Genomic DNA, 23,523 nt, shown 5'->3' with positions numbered 1-23,523 from the left:
ATCTCTGGTACAGTAAACATCATTAAATTTCAATTCACCATTTCTGTTTTGCTGAATCTGTGCATCTTTTCCTTGTGTTTACAAAGTAGTGAGTCGCCCTTTCTTGGTATGTTTTAGAAAAGATGAAACAAGTTGGTTCTGACCAATTCACATGTGTAAAGGCTGTTCTCTCAATGAAAAATGTTTACTTATAAATGTGTGGATTTTATGGTTTGGTTCTAACATTCACATTGAGAGAAAGTGTGTTAGGTTTGGGAATAGGAGAGTTATTATTGCAAAAAGTAGTTCAGAGCAGCGCCCTTCAGTGTTACAGATCAGTGCCTCCCCCCTCAGCACCTGCAGTCGGTCCCAGCTGCAGCAGTGCAGTCTCTGTGCAGTCTGACTGAGGGAGGTTTTTGTACGGCTCTGTATCACTGTGTGAACGGCCAGCTACTACCGATGTTATGTAAACTCTGACAGTAATAATCTCCTGCATCTTCAGCCTGGACTCCAGTGATTTTCAGTGTAAACTGAGTCCCAGATCCACTCCCACTGAAACGATCAGGAATCCCAGACTGGCGAGTTGTGGCGCCATATATCAGAAGTTTAGGAGCCTGGCCAGGTTTCTGCAGGTACCAGCTGAGGTAGTTGCCACTGTAAACACTCTGACTGACTCTACAGTTGATAGAAACAGTGTCTCCCTGCTGAACAGCCTGAGCTGATGGAGACTGAGTCACAACTATATCTGCCATTGATTCTGAAAACGAAAACAGAGAAATGTAGGTCATTGGAGATTAATATTTTCAAACACTGTGTCATATTCTGACATATTTGAATGTACAATATTGGCAATGTTGTGAAAAAAGTAGTATTGTGAAAAGTAATCAAATAAAAGGTATCATTTAACAAAAATCACAAATTAAAATGTTTGAATCTTACTCACCCTGAACAAAGAGTCCCAGCATCAGCAGCAGTAGAAAGTCTGACATCATCATAATGCTGCCTGTGTCTGTGTCTGTGAAAGGACTGGACAGTCACTGATCAGTACTGGGGGTCTTAAAGTGTGTGGAGCAGTGAGGCAGGACAGGTATGCAAAGCCCCTTCCTCTATACAAATCTTGTCACACACAGTTAGAGGAGCTCTGATGTGTGAACAGCAGTGGGTCTATAGGGGGCTGGGACACGTGCATTATTCACTGCTGTTTTTAATCTTTCAAACATTCAAATGTCAAAATAACAGTTTCTGACATTGAACTATGTACAAGAAGACATGTGAATATGTGAAAAAGGTCAAGAAGGGCTGAAGTGGTAAGATTGTGGAAAATATGAGTTGAGTAAATGTACATGTTTTGTATTCTGATTGCAGATTTTATGAGAGCTCAGAAAGTCAAGGACCTCAGTCAGGCTCATGGAATTATTCAGCTTCAGTAAATCCATATACATTTAATGAAAAGTGAAATACTGTTTTTGTGTTTTTACGTGAATTCAATCTGAAGAGCATCTTTCTCTGTATTTAATACAATAGTATTTAAACGACTGAAAATTAAGCAGCTTGGGGGAAACAGAGCTGACCACAGAAACCCTTATTACATGTTCACACCAGAATTGATCTGTATTTCATCCCTGATCTGTCTTTCCTCCATCAATGCTGGACGCACAGAGAAGCCAGCAGCCACTGATGTTCATTCAGCTCTGGAGCAGCTGAGCAGCACAGACACTGTGTCTGTGAGCTCGCATTGTGCAGTTGGCTCAGGCAGACCGCTGGCACACAACCAACCAGAGGATTGACTTTTCCTCACTGAGAAAAGGACAACTGGGCCAAGTGAAGCCCTCCCTCCTGTGGTGACGATGCACACAGTTATACGAGGCCCTTTCACACTGCTGCTCACAGGATTGGACAGGACTGAATATCAGACTGTAGTTTCAGCTCTTTTATGATGGTGCTGGAGTATCAGATCAGAAGCAGCAGTGATGCTCTGACTGGTCAGGGTGTGTAACAGCAGCCTGTGTAATGTGTGCTGGGAGTGTTCTGGACAGAGTGACTCACTGTTCTGGACTGTGTGCTGTCCACTGCTGCTGGGCTCTGTGCCATCTTGTGTTCAAATCATTACAATTCATACATTTTGAAATTGGGATCTTATGTCAGAGGGCTGCTTCGGAACAACTGACATCTTTTGCCAATGGGAGTTATTATGAAGCAAAATATAAATTCTTCCCAATTAAATTCCCAATCAATGGTTTGGATGAACTAAAACTGAAATGTAGTGCTGCAAGTTTTGAGTCGAGACCCTGACAGATTTAATAATAATCCCCTGTAGCTCAGTGTTTTAGAGCAGAGCCCCTCAGTGTTACAGATCAGTGCCTCCCCCCTCAGCACCTGCAGTAGGTCCCAGCTGCAGCAGTGCAGTCTCTGTGCAGTCTGACTGAGGGAGGTTTTTGTACGGCTCTCTATCACTGTGTGTACACCCAGCTACCACTGATGTAATGTGCAGTCTGACAGTAATAATCTCCTGCATCTTCAGCCTGTACTCCAGTGATTTTCAGTGTAAACTGAGTCCCAGATCCACTCCCACTAAAATGATCAGGAATCCCAGACTGACAAGTTGAAGAATAAGAAATGAGAAGTTTCGGAGCCTGACCAGGTTTCTGCAGGTACCAGTGGAGGTAGCTGCCACCGTGCACACTCTGACTGACTGTACAGCTGATAGAGACAGTGTCTCCCTGCTGAACAGCCTGAGCTGATGGAGACTGAGTCACAACTATTATCAAACACCATTATCTATTACTATTATCAAACACTCAGTTATATTTGGGAATATTCTAAAATTCAACAAAAAATAATGGCATTGTTCTGAAAAGAGTTGTTCATCATAATGCTTCTCTCTCTCTCTCTCTCTCTCTTTTTTTATTTTTCAAGATATACCGTTAGGTCCGGAAATATTTGGACAGTGACACAATTTTCATAATTTTGGCCCTGTACGCTACCACAATGGATTTGAAATTAAATAATCGAGATGCCATTGAAGTGCAGACTTTCAGCTTTAATTTGAGGGTATTTACATCAAAATTGAAGGAAGGGTTTAGGAATTGCAACAATTTTCATACATAGTCCCCTCATTTCAAGGGACCTAAAGTAATTGGACAAATGAATATAATCATAAATAAAATTTTCATTCTTAATACTTTGTTGAGAATCCTTTGCAGGCGATGACTGCCTGAAGTCTGGAACCCATGGACATCACCAAAAGTTGGGTTTCCTCCTTTGTGATGCTTTGCCAGGCCTTGACTGCAGCTGTCTTCAGTTGTTGTTTGTTTGCAGGTCTTTCTGCCTTAAGTTTTGTCTTAAGCAAGTGGAATGCATGCTCAATCGGATTGAGATCAGGTGATTGACTCGGCCATTGTAGAATATTCCACTTCTTTACCTTGAAAAACTCCTGGGTTGCTTTCGCAGTATGTTTTGGGTCATTGTCCATCTGGACTGTGAAGCGCCATCCAATCAACTTTGCTGAATTTGGCTGAATGTGAGCAGACAGAATGTTTCTATAGACTTCAGAATTCATGCGGCTGCTTCTGTCTTCTGTCATATCATCAATAAACACTAGTGACCCAGTGACATTGGAAGCCATGCATGCCCATGCCATCACACTGCCTCCACCATGTTTTATAGATGATGTGGTGTGCTTCGGATCATGAGCCGTTCCAAGCCTTCTCCATACTTTTCTCTTCCCATCATTCTGGTACAGGTTGATCTTAGTTTCATCTGTCCAAAGAATGCTGTTCCAGAACTGGGCTGGCTTTTTTAGATGTGTTCTGGCAAACTCTAATCTGGCCTTTCTATTCTTGTGGCTTATGAATGGTTTGCACCTTGTGGTGAACCCTCTGTATTTGTTCTCGTGAAGTCTTCTCTTTATGGTAGACTTGGATAATGATACGCCTACTTCCTGGAGAGTCTTCTTCACTTCACTAGATGTTATGAAAGGGTTCTTCTTTACCATGGAAAGGATCCTGCGATCATCAACCGCTGTTGTCTTCCGTGGACGTCCGGGCCTTTTTGTGTTGCCGAGTTCACCAGTGCGTTCCTTTTTTCTCAGAATGTACCAAACTGTTGATTTGGCCACTCCTGATGTTTCTGCTATCTCTCTGATGGATTCTTTCTTTTTTCGCAGCCTAAGGATGGCCTGTTTCACTTGCATTGAAAGCTCCTTTGACCGCATGTTGTGGATTCACAGCAACAGCTTCCAAATGAAAATGCCACACCTGAAATCAACTCCAGACCTTTTACCTGCTTAATTGATGATGAAATAACAAGGGAATAGCCCACACCTGCTCATGAAACAGCTTTTGAGTCAATTGTCCAATTACTTTAGGTCCCTTGAAATGAAGGGACTATGTATGAAAATTGCTGCAATTCCTAAACCCTTCCTCCAATTTTGATGTAAATACCCTCAAATTAAAGCTGAAAGTCTGCACTTCAATTGCATCTCGATTATTTAATTTCAAATCCATTGTGGTAGCGTACAGGGCCAAAATTATGAAAATTGTGTCACTGTCCAAATATTTCAGGACCTAACTGTATATGTTCATGAGTTGGTAGTGTTATAAATAATTCATCATACACTGCTTTACTCAACGTTGGCTCACATTTATTTGCAAATCTGAATGTGTTCTGTACAAGCAGTTTGGCACCTCACCACTTGCCAAATTCAATTTGATGAAGAAATAAAATAATTACTTCATCTTCTTTGAGGTCAAAGATAAAAACAAATGTTCAATTAATGAGGAGAACCCTGTATCCTCTTCTTGATCAGCTTTCTGAATATCATCTTAACGGTCGTTTCAAGATTGTCCAGCAGGGGACTTACGAACACTGCACAGTCGGTCGGATCAGCCGTCTGTACAACTGGCAGGTTTTTGTACAGCCAGTGAATCGGACTCAACCGCTGTGGTGGACTTTCGGTGGCGGGACCAAACTGGAAATCGGCAGTAAGTTTCTACACAATAAGACTTTTCGTGATTTTCCGTAGAAATAGTTGGACATTCGATCAGTTGTTATACATTAATTTTGCTGAAAGGTTTTGCGAATTGCTAGCATTGTATATTTATATCTTATTACAACCGAGTCAGTTGTAATAAGATATAGACAGAAAAACAGAAAAACAACATGAATTTGAAAATCTCAAGAGAGTGCGATACATTTGTGTAGGATATGCCTACATAAAAAGTTGTGTGCTGTTACACATTATAAATGGGAAGTCAGAATGAAATAGGCACAGACTGTCTCTTGAGTGAGAGGTTTTTGTACGGCTGGTGAATGAGCCTGTATCACTGTGGAACACTTTCGGTGGCGGAACAAAACTGTCAATTGGACGTAAGTAATTTCTCTTTTAGACACATCCATATCCATGTTTTTGCTTTCTTTTTTTAATATGTTCTCATTTTCCGACGTTCGATGTCGTGAATCAAAATTTGTATAATTGTCTTGAAGCTTAAAAAGCCAGAATCCTTCTTAGATTAGCCATTGATTTCAAATGATTTTTAATCTTGCCCACAGTAACACTCAGTGGAATCGAATACATTTGCGTATTATCCATAAATATAAAGGAAATGTTTTACAAATACTTAGTTGACTCGTTTGAAAAGCGGCGTGAAGTCAGAATGCATGGAAAGGGCATAGGACGGCAGTGTCTCTTGAGTGAGAGGTTTTTGTGCGGCTGGCGATTGATTCTGTACTTCGGGTGGCGGAATAAAACTGTCGATTGGAAATAAGTAAACTCTCTTTCGGATAGGCTTTGTCGATATCAATGTTTTTGGTTTTTTAATATATGCTACTGTCCTTTTCCGACGTTACATGTGGGAAATTAGAATGTAAATCTTCCTGATGCGTGAGTGAACAAAAAACAGGAATAGTAGAAGTTCGGCAATTATTTCAAATCATTTTTAATCTCGTCCACGAAATTCAAACTGTCGCGTTGATATTTAGAATACAGTCTTGAATGAACTTCAGAAATTAATTTCATTGGTTCACTCGGTTGGCTCAAAGCGGCTCTGGAGCATTTTGAAGTGCAGCCAGATGTTATTTGTGGCACATTAAATTAAATAGAATACAATACAAGTCATGATTTAGCCTATCCGTCGTCATAACCGTACTATTTTAGATACTAAATGCGCATTACTAAAACTTAAAATGTCGAAGTCAAAGAGTTATAAATTTTACATCGGCTACTTTAAAATGAAACGGGATCATACACTTGATACAAGTTATGGTTGGTTTCCTGATATAATTCGTTATTAGACGTATTTTTTTCATTAGGCATTGTCGATAATATTTGACCGCATTATTATATGAATAACTCGTCTATTACACATTCCGGTTATGTAGTCCCTGGCTCATGTCATAACATTCCGTAGCTACTCTACACCTGTGGTTTGAATCATAAAAAAACGAGAAAAGTAAATATTTTTGGTGAATTGGTTAATCCTTTGAAAACATTTTTTTTTAAAATTGTAGTCGTATTTAATGCGTATTTATTTAGTAAATGAGAAGGGCTCCAAAGAAAGCTTATTCTGTAGTTTTTCAGAGCATAATACTATTATCTATAAATTCATTATGTTGTAAGCATAAAGTATAAATGATACGGATATGGCAATGAAATATCAGACAGTTGGAGCTGTGTCCACTCTCTGAGCTCATGTCTCTCTGTGTCTCCCAGGTGACACAGTTCCCACCCTCACAGTCCTGCCCCCCTCCAGTGTGGAGCTGAAGCAGGGTAAGGCCACACTGGTGTGTCTGGCCAACAAGGGCTTCCCCTCAGACTGGACTCTGCGCTGGAAAGTGGACGACGCCAGCTGGAGCTCGGGCGTGGCCGGGAGTGTGGGGGTCCTGGGGAATGACGGCCTGTACAGCTGGAGCAGCTCGCTGACTCTCAGTGCGGGAGACTGGAAGAAGGCGGGGTCACTGACCTGTGAGGCCACAAAGGGCTCCCAGTCTGCCCCCCCTCAGACACTGAGGAGAGCCCACTGTTCTTAGTAGGCCGGGTGGAGGCCCAGCTCACACACTCTGATCACACTGTTTTTACCCTGTTCTGCCCTCAGCCTCTCTGCTCCTTACTGCTGTCACACTGAGCTGAGCCTGTGTGTGAATCCTTCCTCCAGCCTGAGCTTCCAGTGCTAATATCTCTCATGTGCTCTGCTTGTGTTCATTAAAACAAATATGCACACGTGTGCTCTTATTTGTGTTTGTGTGGTTTTGAGAATAGCTGTTAGATCAATTTCATTGACATAATAAAGATTCTTTGAAGAACTACTGTGTCTCTGGCAGTTATTATAAAAATGGAGGTTTGTGCTTCTGATGATCCTGTGATTTTGGGGGTTCCCTTTCTCTGATTAAATCATAATTATTTTCTTGCCACTGAAAATACTTTTACAAAACACTCAAAAATGAATACGAGATGAAAATGATAGAAGTAAATTGTCAAAGAATACATATTTTTGTATCATTCATCCATTCATTCATTCATTCATTCATTCATTCAGATTAATTTCCAGATATGTAGTGTTGCTGACATAAGTGTCTGGAGAAACCACACAGAAATGCATGCTGGGTGTTCTTTTCTTTGAAAATACTATAATAATTACATGGATTGCTTTGTCCAAATAAAATGATAATAGCACATGATCTATAAGAAATACCCCAGCTCTGGAGGCCTGCTGAGAGGAGCAGTGATGTGTGCAGCGTGCTCAGAGCACTTCTGTACAGCAGGATGTGTGCTCAGCTCACACTAACCCCCTGGGGACGGCCCAGACACCTGGCCACAGTGCTGCTCTATTCTGAGATTGAGTCAGTCCCACTGAGGGACAGCAGAACCAGCCTGCCCCGCCCTGCACATGCAAATCTGAGTTTCACCCCCACTGCTCACAGTTTCTCAGCCCAAAATACCCAGCCCTGAGACAGCTGTTTGAACATGAGGAGGAGGAGGGCTCATTTCTGTAGTGAGGTGAGAAAGGGAGGGGGCTGTACCTCACACCTGCTTTAGCATCAGTCTCAGATTAGAGATTTCATGTCTGGAGGTTGGGTTTTGTTCATTCTTTCACTTCTGATACATCAATGTCAGCACCAAGGGCATTCATTGTGCAAGCAGAGAGGTGTAATAGAGAGGAGAGGCGATCACCATCTAAAGTAAAGATGTCAATGAATAATACTGTACATGAATAATCTTTATGTCCACATGAAAGCACATACATTTACATTTACATTTTTGTCATTTGGCAGACGCTTTTAATCCAAATTTACAAGTGCATAGGTTCTACCACAAGTCAAAGCATCACATCCATAACTAGGAAAATACACATGGAATGCTGTTCTAAACATATAGTCGTCATCAGCAGTGCAAAAATATTATTATTTTTTATTTTATTTTTTATTTTTGGGTTAGACAAGAAGGATAGGGATATCAGAAAGGGGGGCGGGGGAAATCAGGAGGGTGGACTAAGGTAGAGTTTGAAATGGTGTGTTTTGAGTCTGCGTCGAAATAAGGGGAGGGATTCTGCTGTCCTGACAGTGGTAGGCAAGTCATTCCACCTCTGAGGAACCAGAACGGAAAACAGGCGTGAACGTGCAGCTGGACCGCCAGGTGCACGTAGAGAGGGAACCATAAGGCGACCAGAGCTGGCAGACCGGAGTGGTCTAGCTGGGGAGTAGGGAGTGATCAAGGATTGTATGTAAGGTGGGGCAGTCCCTTTAGCAGCCTGGAATGCCAACACTAGGGCCTTGAATCTGATGCGTGCGGCAATAGGAAGCCAGTGAAGGCCAATGAGAAGTGGAGTGACATGAGCCGACCTGGGCTGACTGGTGATCAGGCGGGCTGCAGCATTCTGGACCAGCTGGAGGGGCTTGATGGCACACGCTGGGAGACCGGCTAGGAGGGAGTTGCAGTAATCCAGGCGGGAAATGACGAGCGCCTGGACTAGGAGCTGGGTGTCTTTCTCCGTCAGGAGATGACGGATACGGCGTATATTATACAGAAAGAACCTGCAGGTTCTGGCAGTGGAGGATACTTGTGGAGCCAGGGTGAGGCAGTTATCAAGAGTCACCCCAAGATTCTTGGCCGTACGGGAGGAAAACATAGAGAAGCAGTAGAGATGCTAAGTGCAAGTTCTAAAGAGTCTTGAGACTGAAATAGGCTGCTGGGTAGATCACTCAGTAAAATCTCCACTCGTGGTAAGTGAGTGAGCACCATAGTCTCAGACTGACTGACTGGCAGCCCTGCAAGGGTCGGTCCACATGGGCTTTGCGTCACCCAAGGGAACGAAAACAAAGAACCTATAGGAAGGTGTCAGCCGTGAACACACACTAACCAACTGAACACCTTCCTTACCTTTTCTTTTCTTTTTAAGATTGTCAGAAAAACTAACCAGCACATTACCTGACTCAACCAGCTCTGAGTCTACCTTGTGCATACCAGCTTTGTACGAGAGCGAACAGTGGACATCAAAGCGCCGATCGAATGTCAGCACTGCCCTTAAATACTCTGAGGGGAACGCTTCCCTGGCACTAATGAGGCCAGGTGAAGGCAATGAGCCCCCTGCCCCCTGGTGGCCCTATTTGGTCACTACACCATGACATGTGCAGCTTGTGCCTGCAGTGTGAATAGAAGGGTGTGGCTGGCGTTGGGCGTTACTTTTGGAAGAGAACCGCCAGTCTTCTGCTGGTGATGCTTGGTGAAGTTCTCAAATTGGGCGTTCATAATTTGGTGGGATTGGAGATGACACATTTAGAATGAAAACAGTGAAGTGAACAGATTTGCACTAATGCCTTCAACACTTCAACATGGTGACAAATCCCAGTGTGGGTGCTTTACTGATATTCACATTCATTTTAATCCTGTGCGAATAACAAATGTCTTTTTGTTTACATATGCCCTTTTAGAAAATTCAAGGTACTCAGTGCCACATTTGTTCACTGAACTCAAACATGTTCTGGTAATAGCAATCCACCACTAAATCATGCCTGAAATATAATGGATGCATGTGCCTGTATAAAAATCCATATATGAATAGTATCTGATATTCTCATGGATTTAAGTTCATGCTGGTTTATGCAAAGTAAATAAGGGGGTACATAATCACATTATTTGATATTTTATGCTTGTTAAACGCTTAAGGAAAATGTTTCATATTCCCTGGTGTGGATGACCCAGTCATGCCATGGACACTATTACAAAAATGATGATCGGGTCAATTTAGGTAAAAAATTACATCACTGTACATTTTGATTCTCTGATTCAGTCCAGCAAAGGTGAGAGTCACTTGTATTGCATCTGAACAGACACAGCTTTGATGACATGAATGTGGATTTGTGTACTGAACTCAAATCCTCTGAAAGTAATCTACTTGAAAGCCCACTCACTGCACCTCTGGGAGATTGTACACATCCTCTGCATTTGGGTGAGCTCAGGGCAGCCGGGTGATCATTGCTCCACATTAACTGATACACTGTGTGATCCTGTGATGTTGTGCTACAGAAGTGTGTGTGGGTCAGCAGCAGCTCTGTGGTGGGGATTGTATGTATTGTATCTTCGCACCTGTACTTGTGTTTGATCTGCACTTCGTTGTACGTCGCTATGGATAAGAGCGTCTGCTAAATGTAATGTCATGTAATTTAATGTGACATGGAGCAGCCACTCTTCAGCACAGAGAGGTGTGCATTCAGGGCTGCAACTCATGGCTGTACTACTGTCCCAGATCAGTGCCTCCCCCCTATCTGCAGGGTTTGCTTTGTTTTGCAATGTGCAGTTTTATTCATTACTGGAGGCAAATTATTCACTTCATGTCTATGTCTGTCTTTTCAGTTCACCAGTACAATGCAAAATGAATCAATACACAAACAAACACAAAAAGGTTTTTTAGCTATGGTGGTATATTCTTTACAAATGCGGTGGTAACTTTGAAGGATTGTATTTTTGGCGGCCGTTACAGATAGCATTACCTAGAACATCCGCTAGCTAGCAGTGGTGTGACGCTTAGCTCGATATATTTTACAGTCCCTCATCCTTCCCTGCTGGGCGATTGAAAAGTTTGTGTTGTTGCACACAGTGCAGTGTGCCGGGATCGGCTTGGCTTTAACTGGTTTCAAACATAGTATATTTTGGAGTAGCCTACATCTTCACTTACACTAGCGGTGGGTTTACCAGTGCGTTATTCCATTGCCATGAACGAACTGTGGGCGCGTATTTTGAATCTTACCACGATCTGATTGGTCTTTGATGACAATTGCTTTTAGGATTGATGAATGGGGAGCCATCAAAACACGAATCGAAAAGCCTACTGGAGCCTGCACGTAACTGACGGGGTGCAAGTAGAATTCGTAGCCTTCAGTATTCAACTTGTATTTCAATTCAGGGAGGGAATAAATAGCTAAACGGTGCCACGCGAATCGGGGAGATTCTCACTCCTCTCCGGGAATCCGGAAGAGAATATTATTCCCGGGAATGTCTGGTATAACCATGAGAAATAATGTGAAGTAGAGCAAAAAATGGTGAATGTGTTGTCACCATGAGCTGGTCCTTCCATAACGATACTTTCAGATTATTAGAATGAGAAACCTTGCGTTAAAAGAGGGAATACTTGGCTAACAATAGAAGCACACTTTCTACTTCATCTCTCTGATTACTCTGACATTTTCCCAGTCTAGCGTTGCAATTATTTCCAACATATTTTCATCAGTGATTTTTTTCTGTTGTCCTAATTTAGTATGTTTGATCATATTTACTGACAAATGTCATTTCTTCAATATCCTCCATCACTTGGTGAGAGCAGTGAAAAGCTGCTTCTCCCATACAGCACATTCTCCCAGCAACCCCTTCTTTTCCCACACTGCAGTTCACTCACTCAGCACTGGCCAGGTCTGAGTTTAACACAGTGTGCATTAGTGTTCTGCAGTGGGTTGGTAGCATTTTCTCCTGGATTAGTTAAGTATCATTTGTTTGTGCTGTTTCTAATTAAGTTTGGTTGTCATTATAGTGTCCTGCTGTTTATTTGTTGGTTTGTTTGTTAGTGCAAGTGGTGTTTATTTAGATTACAGTGAAACTGGGTTGTGTGTTTGTTTCTCTCAGGTGAGCTAGGCTATTAAGTTAGGCTATTGCTTTCACTGGCTGGCAGGCCACAGCTTTTGTTGTAGGAGGAGCCAATAGTTTGCACCCTGCTCAGGGTATAATTACTGGCACAGCTGAACTCACTTCAGTGTGCATTAGTGTTCTGCAGTGGGTTGGTAGCATTTTACGAAGTCGAGGGTGTCTATGTACGGGTGTCCATCGAGGTTGTCTGAGAGCCTGATGTTTGATTTTGTTTTTGCTGCCTGCCCTCATTTCACTGCGTAGTATTCCTCTTGTCCTCCCTACACGTTCCCTCCATGTGTTTCCTTCCCATTCCTGTCCTCTCTCCTCTCCCCATGTCCCAGTCAGGTGGGAGGTTCGCTTCCCGCCAACATGGCCGGAATATCTCAAACCTCATCTTCCCTCCCAGATCCGCTGGTGTTGATCTCTGTGTAGCTGGTGGCCTCTGGAACTGCCAGTCCGCCGTCCAGAAAGCAGACTTCACATCAGCCTATGCCTCCCACCTCAACCTTGACTTTCTTGCCTTAACCGAAACCAGTTCCACTCTCCTCTAACACCCATCCATCTCTCCCACCATCCACTGTCATCTGTCGGCAGAACCTATGCCACCTGTCTACCTCCACCCTCTCATCTACAATCCTCTCCTCCCTACCATCCGGAGAGTCTTTCTCTCGACTGTCTTCTGATGATGCTGCTACAACTCTCATGTCCTCCCTCTCATCTTCCTTTGACTCTCTGTGTCCCCTCACCACCAAATTAGCTTGCCCCCCCCCCCCCCCCCCCGTCTCCCCAGTGATATAGCTTCCTTCCATGCCCTCTTATCATCTTTCCATTCCTCTGTCTCTAGCTAAATTTTCCTTCTTTCACTCGAAAATTAGCGCGGCCGCCTCTAATCCCCGCAAACTGTTTTAAACCTTCTCCTCTCTTCTGGAAAATCCCTCTCCTCTGTCCTCATCTTCCTCGACCTGTCGGCCGCCTTTGATACAGTCAACCATGAGATTCTGCTCTCATCACTGTCTGGGATGGGTGTCACAGAATCTGCACTCACTTGGTTATCCTCCTCTGGTCGCTCCTACCAGGTGACATGGAGGGGCTCAGTCTCTGACCCTCACCTCCTACAAACTGGAGTCCCGCAGGGCTCAGTTCTTGGTCCTCTCCTCTTCTCGCTATACACCATGTCTCTTGGTTCTGTTATCTCTTCCCATAGCTTTTCTTATCACTCTTATGCCAATGACACCCAACTCTTTATTTCCTCCCCCCCCCCGATACCCAGGTCACCACACAGATCTCTGCCTGCTTGGCTGATATCTCTGCGTGGATGACTTCCCACCACCTGAAGCTTAACCTTGCCAAAACTGAGCTTCTCTACATCCCTGCTAAGTTCTCTTTGTCAATCGACCTCTCACTGACTGTTGATGACTTTGTAGTTTCCTCCTCCCATACGGCAAAGAATCTTTAGGTGACTCTTGATAACTGCCTCACCCTGGCTCCACAAGTATCCTCCACTGCCAGAACCTGCAGGTTCTTTCTGTAGAATATATACCGTATCCATCATCTCCTGATGGAGAAAGCCACCCAGCTCCTAGTCCAGGTGCTCATCATCTCCCTTCTGGATTACTGCAACTCCCTCCTAGCCGGTCTCCCAGCGTGTGCCATCAAGCCCCTCCAGCTGGTCCAGAATGCTGGAGCCCTCCTGACCACCAGTCAGCCTAGGTCGGCTCATGTCACCCCGCTCCTCATTGGCCTCCACTAGCTTCCTATTGCCGCATGCATCTGATTTAAGGCCATTTTTGCCATTTACCATTAAGGCCCTAGTGTTGGCATTTCAGGCTGCTAAGGGGACAGCCCCACCTTACATACGATCCTTGATCACTCCCTACTCCCCAGCTAGACCACTCCGGTCTGCCAGCTCTGGTCGCCTTATGGTTCCCTCTCTACGAGCACCTGGCGGTCGAGCTGTACATTCACGCCTGTTTTCCATTCTGGTTCCTCAGTGGTGGAATGACTTGCCTACCACTGTCAGGACAGCAGAATCCCTCCCCCTATTTTGACACAGACTAAAAACACACCTTTTCAAACTCTACCTTAGTCCTCCCTCCTGATTTTCCCCGCCCCCCTTTCTGATATCCCTATCCCTCTTGTCTAACCCCCCCAAAAAATCATAATAATTGCACTTATGATGACTATGTCCAGTCTGTAGTTTCCTCTCTCTGATTATACTGTAGTGCTTTTACATCAGGAGCAACAGTAGCACTCTGTCTCTCTCCTGTGGTGGGAGAGTGTAATGGCAGCTGGTGTGGTGTATGGAGAGAGAGCTCTGGAAGCTAGAAGAGTTCTTCCTCTTCAGACAAACAACACTGAATTCTGGAGGATTTGGGAGGGAGATCAATCCTTCATTACCTATTCAAATTTGGCTGAAATTACACAGAAAATAGACTTCAATATTCATTTAAAGGCCTCCTAAAACATGACTAAAAAGTAGACCAATGCCTTCCCTTGCCCCTACATCTAAGATGGACATTAATATTGCTGGGGGAGGGAGAACATTCCTCCCTCCCTGTGCTCTTTATCAGTGGAGATCAGATCTGGCCTCAGCTGCACTTACACTGATAAACAAGTCTTCGATTCACTGCTGAACTGAGACATTTCTCTGCAACCAGTAACCTCACCAACCTGCCCCCACCCCCCACCACCCCAAATCTCAGGTCCTGAACTCTTTCTGAATGATTTCTCAAATATCTCAAAGAGGCTTTATCTCATTGACTCATTGTATTCATTTCCAAAGAAGCTGTGCAATCACAGGAAATGGAGTATCCCAGAATGCCTCAGGATTTCCTCATCAATATTAATGTAACGTAGATCAACATTAAAAAAATAAAAAATTATCATTTAGCCCAGGTCAAACCTTGAATATGCACAAACATTCCATTCAACATATTTCACGTGTTGAGTCAAAGACCCCATCTCTGGTACAGTGATGGTAATTTACAATTTCCGTCTTTTGTTAAATCTGTGCATTTTCCCTTCTATTTACAAAGTGCTGATATAGTCCCTGTTCCTTTTTTGATATTTAGAAACGATTACGCAATTTTTGGGGCGTCCTGTAGCATAGTGGTTAAGTTAAAGGAATGGGACATGCAAGGTCGGTGGTTCTAATCCCGGTGTAGCCACAATAAGATCCTCACAGTTGTTGGGCCCTTGAGCAAGGCCTTAACCCTGCATTGCTCCAGCGGAAGATTGTCTCCTGCTTAGTCTAATCAACTGTATGTCACTCTGCCAAAATGCCAATAATGTAATGTAATGTAATTTTATACTGATCAGTTCCTTTGTTTGGGGTGTCTTCCTTCAATTAAATGTTTTTGCCCATAAATTAACTATAGGTTTTAAGAGAACACTTTGGATGTGCTGACATTAACATTTAGAGAAAGTGTAATACATTTGAGAATATGAGCGTTATTATTGCACAAAGAGGTTCAGTGTTTTAGAGCAGAGCCCCTCAGTGTTACAGATCAGTGCCTCCCCCCTCAGCACCTGCAGTAGGTCCCAGCTGCAGCAGTGCAGTCTCTGTGCAGTCTGACTGAGGGAGGTTTTTGTATGGCTCTGTATCACTGTGTGAACACATATTGACTGTTGATGACATGCCAACTCTGACAGTAATAATCTCCTGCATCTTCAGCCTGGACTCCAGTGATTTTCAATGTAAACTGAGTCCCAGATCCACTCCCACTGAAACGATCAGGAATCCCAGACTGGCGAGTTGAGATAGAATGAATCAGAAGTTTAGGAGCCTGACCAGGTTTCTGAAGGTACCAGTACAGGTAGTTGCTGTAAACACTCTGACTGAGTGTACAGCTGATAGAGACAGTGTCTCCCTGCTGAACAGCCTGAGCTGATGGAGACTGAGTCAGGACTACTTGAGCCATTGATTCTGAAAAAGAAAGCATGGAAATAGTTAGTATTGTCAAACAAAACATTCAACCATAATGACACAGTTTTGAAAACACACATGTTGTTAAAAAACAGCAAAGATGATTTAAAGTACTACCAAAATCCTGGGTTAAAATGAAAAATAATTTCTCACCCTGAGCAAAGAGTCCCAGCATCAGCAGGAGTAGAAAGACAGAAATCATCATAATGCTGTCTGTGTCAGTGTCTGTGAAAGGACTGGACAGTCACTGATCAGTACTGGGGGTCTTAACGTGTGTGGAGCAGTGAGGCAGGACAGGTATGCAAAGCCCCTTCCTCTATACAAATCCTGTCACACACAGTTAGAGGAGCTCTGATGTGTGAACAGCAGTGGGTCTGTAGAGGGCTGGGACACATGCACTATTCAATGCTTCTTTTAATCTGTCAAACATTCAAATGTCAAAATAACAGTTTCTGGCATTTATCTGTGTACATGGAGACATGGGAAGATATGTACAAGGTCAAGAAGGGATGAAGTTGTGGTAAAATACAAATCCTGTCACACACAGTTAGAGGAGCTCTGATGTGTGAACACCAGTGGGTATTAATTGAAGCTTTGCTGAAATTATATTACACTTGCATATCCTTGTTACTGCTGAAATGTGACTGCATTCGTACTAATGTTTGTTAAAATGTGTTTCTTAATACATTCCCATGTTGGGTGTTCCGATAGAAGTCGGACGATGAGAGATCAGGAAGTCAGTGCCCTGAGAATGATTCAAATGCAATCCATCTGAAATGTGATCTAAGAACTAACAGTATTATGGTGTTTATTTCACATTTGTCACCATGAACAGATACTTTCTTTATATTTGACATTGTAGTTTTCAGATGAGTAGAATGAGAGCCTTGTGTTAACACAAGGAATACTGGGCTAACTGTAGAAGGCACTGGAACATTTTCCCGTCATATTTTCAACAGTGATTGTTTTCTGTTGTCCTAATTTTTTATGTTCAATCATATTTATCAGAAAATGTCATTTCTGCAATGTCCTCCATCACTTGGTGAGAGCACTGAAAAGGTGCTTCTCCCTTGCAGCACATTCTCCCAGCAACCCCTTCTTTTCCCACACTGCAGTTCACTCAGATGCAGAGCCATTGTGATGGAGGGCTGTACATCCTGTTCAGGGAGTGAATTATCCCAGAATGCCTCAGGATCTGCTCATTAATATTAACGTAACATTCATCAAAGTGAAAAAAAAACCTTGTTTAGATCCTAAATTATTGGATGACGTACTCCTGGTAATCCTCTGAAAAGTACAAACACTCTATTCAACATATTCACCATGTGTGTTGAGTCTAGGGTCCCATCTCTGGTACAGTACACAAAATTTCATTGCAATTCACCATTTCTGTTTTTAGTTGAATCTTTGCATCTTTTCCTTGTGTTTACAAAGTGGTTAGTCGCCCTTTCTTTGTATGTTTTAGAAAAGATGAAACAAGTTGGTTCTGACCAATTCCCATATGTAAAGGCTGTTCTCTCAATTAAAAATGTTTGCTTATGAATGTATGGATTTTATAGTTTGGTTCTAACATTCACATTTAGAGAAAGTGTGTTAGGTTTGTGAATTGGAGAGTTATTATTGCACAAAGTAGTTCAGAGCAGAGCCCTTCAGTGTTACAGATCAGTGCCTCCCCCCTCAGCACCTGCAGTAGGTCCCAGCTGCAGCAGTGCAGTCTCTGTGCAGTCTGACTGAGGGAGGTTTTTGTACGGCTCTGTAACACTGTGTGAGCGGATTGCTATATCCCTGCTGACAGTAATAATCTCCTGCATCTTCAGCCTGGACTCCAGTGATTTTCAGTGTAAACTGAGTCCCTGTTCCACTCCCAATGAAACGATCAGGAATCCCAGACTGGCGAGTTGTGGAAAGATAAATCAGAAGTTTAGGAGCCTGACCAGGCTTCTGCAGGTACCAGTAGAGGTAGTCCTTGCCATCAGAAGAGTAGTAAACACTCTCACTAGTTGTACAGCTGATAGAGACAGTGTCTCCCTGCTGAACAGCCTGAGCTGATGGAGACTGAGTCACAACTATATCTGCAATTGATTCTGAAAATGAACACAAAGATATGGATATCAATGTACATTCATATAATCAAACACTGTGTAATATTCTGCAATCTTCGAAAATTCAACAAAAAATAATGGTACTGTTGTCATAAGAGTGTGTTGTGAAAACTAAGTTTATTAAATCTAAAATATAACCAAAATTCCAAGTTAAAATGTTTAAATCTTCCTCACCTTGTACAAAGAGTCCCAGCATCAGCAGCAGTAGAAAGACTGACTTCATCATAATGCTGTCTGTGTCAGTGTCTGTGAAAGGACTGGACAGTCACTGATCAGTACTGGGGGTCTTAAAGTGTGTGGAGCAGTGAGGCAGGACAGGTATGCAAAGCCCCTTCCTCTATTCAAATCCTGTCACACACAGTGAGAGGAGCTCCGATGTGTGAACAGCAGGGGGTCTATAGAGGGCTGGGACACGTGCACAATTCACTGCTGTTTTAATCCGTCAAACATTCAAATGTCAAAATATTGGTTTCTGAAAGTGAACCGTTACGGGATATGTGTACATGGTCAAGATTAGCTGAAGTGGTAAGATTGTGTAAAACATGACTTGAGTAAATGTACATGTTTTGTGTACTCATGGCAGTTTTATATGGGAGTTCAGAAAGTGAAGGACCTCAGTCAGGCTCATGGAATTCAGTTACAGTAAAATCCATATACATTTAATGAGAAGTGAAATACTGTTTCCTTGTGTTTCTTTCTCTTCTTTATTCACTCTGAAGCCATCATTCTCTGTTCTTAATACAGTTGTATTTCAATAAGTGAGAATTAAGCAGCTTGGGGGAAACAGAGCTGACCACAGAAACCCTTATTACATGGTTACACCAGGATTGATCTGTATTTCGTCCCTGATCTGTCTTTCCTCCATCAATGCTGGACGCACAGAGAAGCCAGCAGCCATGATGTTCATTCAGCTCTGGAGCAGCTGAGCAGCACAGACACTGTGTCTGTGAGCTCACATTGTATAGTTGACTCAGGCAGATCGCTGGGCCACAACCAACCAGAGGATTGACTTTTCCTCACTGAGAAAGGGACAACTGGGCCAAATGAAGCCCTCCCTCCTGTGGTGACGATGCACACAGTTATACGAGGCCCTTTCACACAGCTGCTCACAGGATTGGACAGGACTGCATATCAGACTGTAGTTTCAGCTCTTTTATGATGGTGCTGGAGTATCAGATCAGAAGCAGCAGTGATGCTCTGACTGGTCAGGGTGTGTAACAGCAGCCTGTGCAATGTGTGCTGGGAGTGTTCTGGACAGAATGACTCACTGTTCTGGACACAGTTCTGCTTGCTGTGCATTGCTGCTGGGTTCTGTGCCATCTTGTGTCCAAACATTGACAATAAATTGATTATGAATTTGGTACCTTCTGTCAGAGCGCTGCATCAGACTAACTGACATCTTTTGCCAATGGGAGTAATTGTGAACCAAAGAAAATATACATTCTTCCCAATTAAATTCCCAATCAATGGTTTGGATGTACTGAAATTGATATGTAATGCCGCATTTTTTCATTGGTGGCCCTGACAGATTTAATAATAATCCCTGTTTGATCAGTGTTTTAGAGCAGAGCCCCTCAGTGTTACAGATCAGTGCCTCCCCCCTCAGCACCTGCAGAAGGTCCCAGCGGCAGCAGTGCAGTCTATGTGCAGTCTGACTGAGGGAGGTTTTTGTACGGCTCTGTATCACTGTGTGAACGGCCAGCTACTACCGATGTTATGTAAACTTTGACAGTAATAATCTCCTGCATCTTCAGCCTGGACTCCAGTGATTCTCAGTGTAAACTGAGTCCCAGATCCACTCCCACTGAAACGATCAGGAATCCCAGACTGGCGAGTTGAGATATAATAAATCAGAAGTTTAGGAGCCTGACCAGGTTTCTGAAGGTACCAGTAGAGGTAGTTGCTGTAAACACTCTGACTGAGTGTACAGCTGATAGAGACAGTGTCTCCCTTCTGAACAGCCTGAGCTGATGGAGACTGAGTCAGGACTACTTGAGCCATTGATTCTGAAAAAGAAAGCATGGAAATGGATGTCAATGCACATTAGTATTGTCAAACAAAACATTAGACCATAATGACACGCTTTTGAAAACACACATGTTGTTAAAGATGATATAAAATACTACCAAAATCCTGAGTTAAAATGTAAAATAATTTGTCACCCTGAGCAAAGAGTCCCAGCATCAGCAGCAGTAGAAAGACTGACATCATCATAATGCTTCCTGTGTCAGTGTCTGTGAAAGGACTGGACAGTCACTGATCAGTACTGGGGGTCTTAAAGTGTGTGGAGCAGTGAGGCAGGACAGGTATGCAAAGCCCCTTCCTCTATGCAAATCCAGTCACACACAGTGAGAGGAGCTCTGATGTGTGAACAGCAGTGGGTCTATAGAGGGCTGGGACACTTTTTTTTTGTGTATATGAACTGAATCTTTTCTGAAACTGAGCCGATTGACACCTTCCCACTGATTGGTTCCGTGTCCAATTCTGCGCTCCCTTGTGGGGCTGCTTCAAACAGTCAGCACTGGCCAGGTCGGAGTTTAACACCAGACTGTAATTTCCACTCTGATTATACTGTAGTGCTTTTTCATCAGGAGCAACAGTAGCACTCTTTCTCTCTCTTGTGGTTGGAGAGTGTAATGGCAGCTTGTGTGGTGTATGGAGAGAGAGCTCTGGAAGCAGAACCCATAGCCGTTTCTCTACAGCCAAACACTGAATTCTGGACGATTTGGGATGGAGATCAATCCTTCATTACCTATACAAACTTGTCTGAAATTATAAAGAAAATAGACTTCAATAACCATTAAAAGGCCTCCTAAAACATGGCAAAAAAGTAGACCAATGCCCCAGTTGTCCCTACATTTAAGATAAAGAGAGAAATGTCTTTTGGTGTATCAGTGTTTTTCCACGACCAAGAGTGAAAGTGCGGTTAGTAGAGCTCATGGAGCTGAATGTGGAGTTTGGGAAAGAGCAGGAGGAACACTGCTGGGGGTGGGAGAGCATTCCTCCCTCCCTGTGCTCTTTATCAGTGGAGATCAGATCTGGCCTCAGCTGCACTTACACTGATAAACAAGTCTATGATTCACTGCTGAACTGAGACATTTCTCTGCAATCAGTAACCTCACCAACCTGCCCCCACCCCGCACCACCCCAAATCTCAGGCCCTGAACTCTGATGACATTTCTGAATTATCTCTCAAATATCTCAAAGAGGTTTTTACCTCATTCATTCTTTGCATTAATTTCCAAAAATGCTGTGCGATGAAAGGGAATTGAGTATCCCAGAATGCATCTCCTCCTCAGTATTCACGTCACATTGATCAACATGAATATTTTAAACATAAATTATGATTTAGCCCTGGCCAAAACTTTAATATGTACAAAAATTTCATTCAACATATTTTATGTGTGGGCTAAGAGTCTATGACCCCATCTCTGGTACAGTGACTATAATTTACAATTTCAGACTTTTGTTCAATCTTTGCATATTTTCCTTGTCTTTTCAAAAAAAACTTTAACTTGAACATTTAGGGAAAGTGTAATACCTTTGAGAATACTAGAGTTATTATTGCACAAAGTAGTTCAGTGTTTTAGAGCAGAGCTCCTCAGTGTTACAGATCAGTGCCTCCCCCCTCAACACCTGCAGTAGGTCCCAGCTGCAGCAGTGCAGTCTCTGTACAGTCTGACTGAGGGAGGTTTTTGTACGGCTCTGTATCACTGTGTGAACACATCACCACTGTGGTAACTCTGACAGTAATAATCTCCAGCATCTTCAGGCTGGACTCCAGTGATTTTCAGTGTAAACTGAGTCCCAGATCCACTCCCACTGAAACGATCAGGAATCCCAGACTGGCGAGTTGTGGCGACATATATCAGAAGTTTAGGAGCCTGACCAGGTTTCTGCAGGTACCAGTGGAGGTAGCTGCCACCGTAGACACTCTGACTGACTGTACAGCTGATAGAGACAGTGTCTCCCTGCTGAACAGCTTGAGCTGATGGAGACTGAGTCACAACTATATCTGCCATTGATTCTGAAAAAGAAAACAAAGAAATGTAGATCAGTGGACATGAATTAATTTCCCAACTCTATGTCATATTCTGGTATATTTGAATATCCAATAATGGCACTATTGTGAAACTTGTTGTACAGTGAAAAGTAGGCAAATAAGAATTTGAACGAAAATCCCAAGTTAAAATGTTCCAATCTTGCTCACCCTGAGCAAAGAGTCCCAGCATCAGCAGCAGTAGAAAGACTGACTTCATCATAATGCTGCCTGTGTCAGTGTCTGTGAAAGGACTGGACAGTCACTGATCAGTACTGGGGGTCTTAAAGTGTGTGGAGCAGTGAGGCAGGACAGGTATGCAAAGGCCCTTCCTCTATACAAATCCTGTCACACCCAGTGAGAGGAGCTCTGATGTGTGAACAGCAGGGGGTCTATAGAGGGCTGGGACACGTGCACTATAAACTGCTGCTTTAACTGAGTGTGCTGCAGAGACTGAATGCCCCGCCCAGATCTTTTCTTTCTCTCTCTCGCTCTCTCTCTCTCTCTCTCTCCTGTCACCTCCCCCAATTCCCAATGTCTGCAGCACCATGGACAGCACACACAGGCCAGAGTGAAGCAGCCCAGACAGAGCTCTGTGATTACTCCAGTTACTCAACACCTGGGAGCAGCCCAGACAGAGCTCTGTGATTTCTCTAGTTACTCAACACCTGGGAGCAGCCCAGACAGAGCTCTGTGATTACACCAGTAACTCAACACCTGGGAGCAGCCCAGACAGAGCTCTGTGATTACACCAGTAACTCAACACCTGGGAGCAGCCCAGACAGAGCTCTGTGATTACACCTGTTACTCAACACCTGGAGTGACTTCAGCAGCACTTAGAGACCCCCCACAGATAAAAGGGCCACTGCCCACAGCCTGGGGCCCTCAATGTGGGACTGCTGCACTGAGGGTGTGTGACCTTCCCCACAGATGCTGACCCAAGCCTGGAAGCCTGTGGCCCTCTGTGAACCCCATGAAACTGCTGGTCTGTTCTCACCTGCACCCCCTGCACTGCAGCTGAAGACATGGGGGAACATAAACCCTTTTTATTATTCCTCACTGCTTGACCTTTCTGTTCATCAAATACACCCACAAGGCCTAATTTTATCTCTGATGTTGCTTTTTCTTAGCTGCCTGTTAAATGTTCAAGCTCTGTTGCACTCTGCACTGTATAAAGATTTAAACATTTATTTTATTCCTGTTTATCACAGGATGTAATGCTATCTATGCTCAACTGTTTCAGCGCCACAAAGATATATATGTTCCGGAGTTGGAAGTGTTCTGAATCAGACACATTTATATGCAAATCTCACATTTATATGCAAATCTGAATGTGTTCTGTACAAGCAGTTTGGAAACTCAACAC

At 43.4% G+C, this 23,523-nt stretch overlaps 1 gene segment (V, D, J or C); it reads left to right on the top strand.

Moving 5' to 3' along the window:
- Nucleotides 1–4,650: 4,650 nt before the first annotated feature.
- LOC133122765 (Ig kappa-b4 chain C region-like) lies at nt 4,651–7,278 on the top strand. The segment is given in 2 exon segments: nt 4,651–4,961; nt 6,689–7,278. Coding segments are annotated over 2 exon segments (525 nt in total).
- The last annotated feature ends 16,245 nt before the right edge of the window (nt 7,279–23,523 follow it).

The sequence above is a fragment of the Conger conger genome, chromosome 2 (assembly GCF_963514075.1).
Source record: "Conger conger chromosome 2, fConCon1.1, whole genome shotgun sequence".
Classification (NCBI taxonomy): domain Eukaryota; kingdom Metazoa; phylum Chordata; class Actinopteri; order Anguilliformes; family Congridae; genus Conger; species Conger conger.
This window is presented reverse-complemented; position numbering and strand designations above follow the sequence as displayed.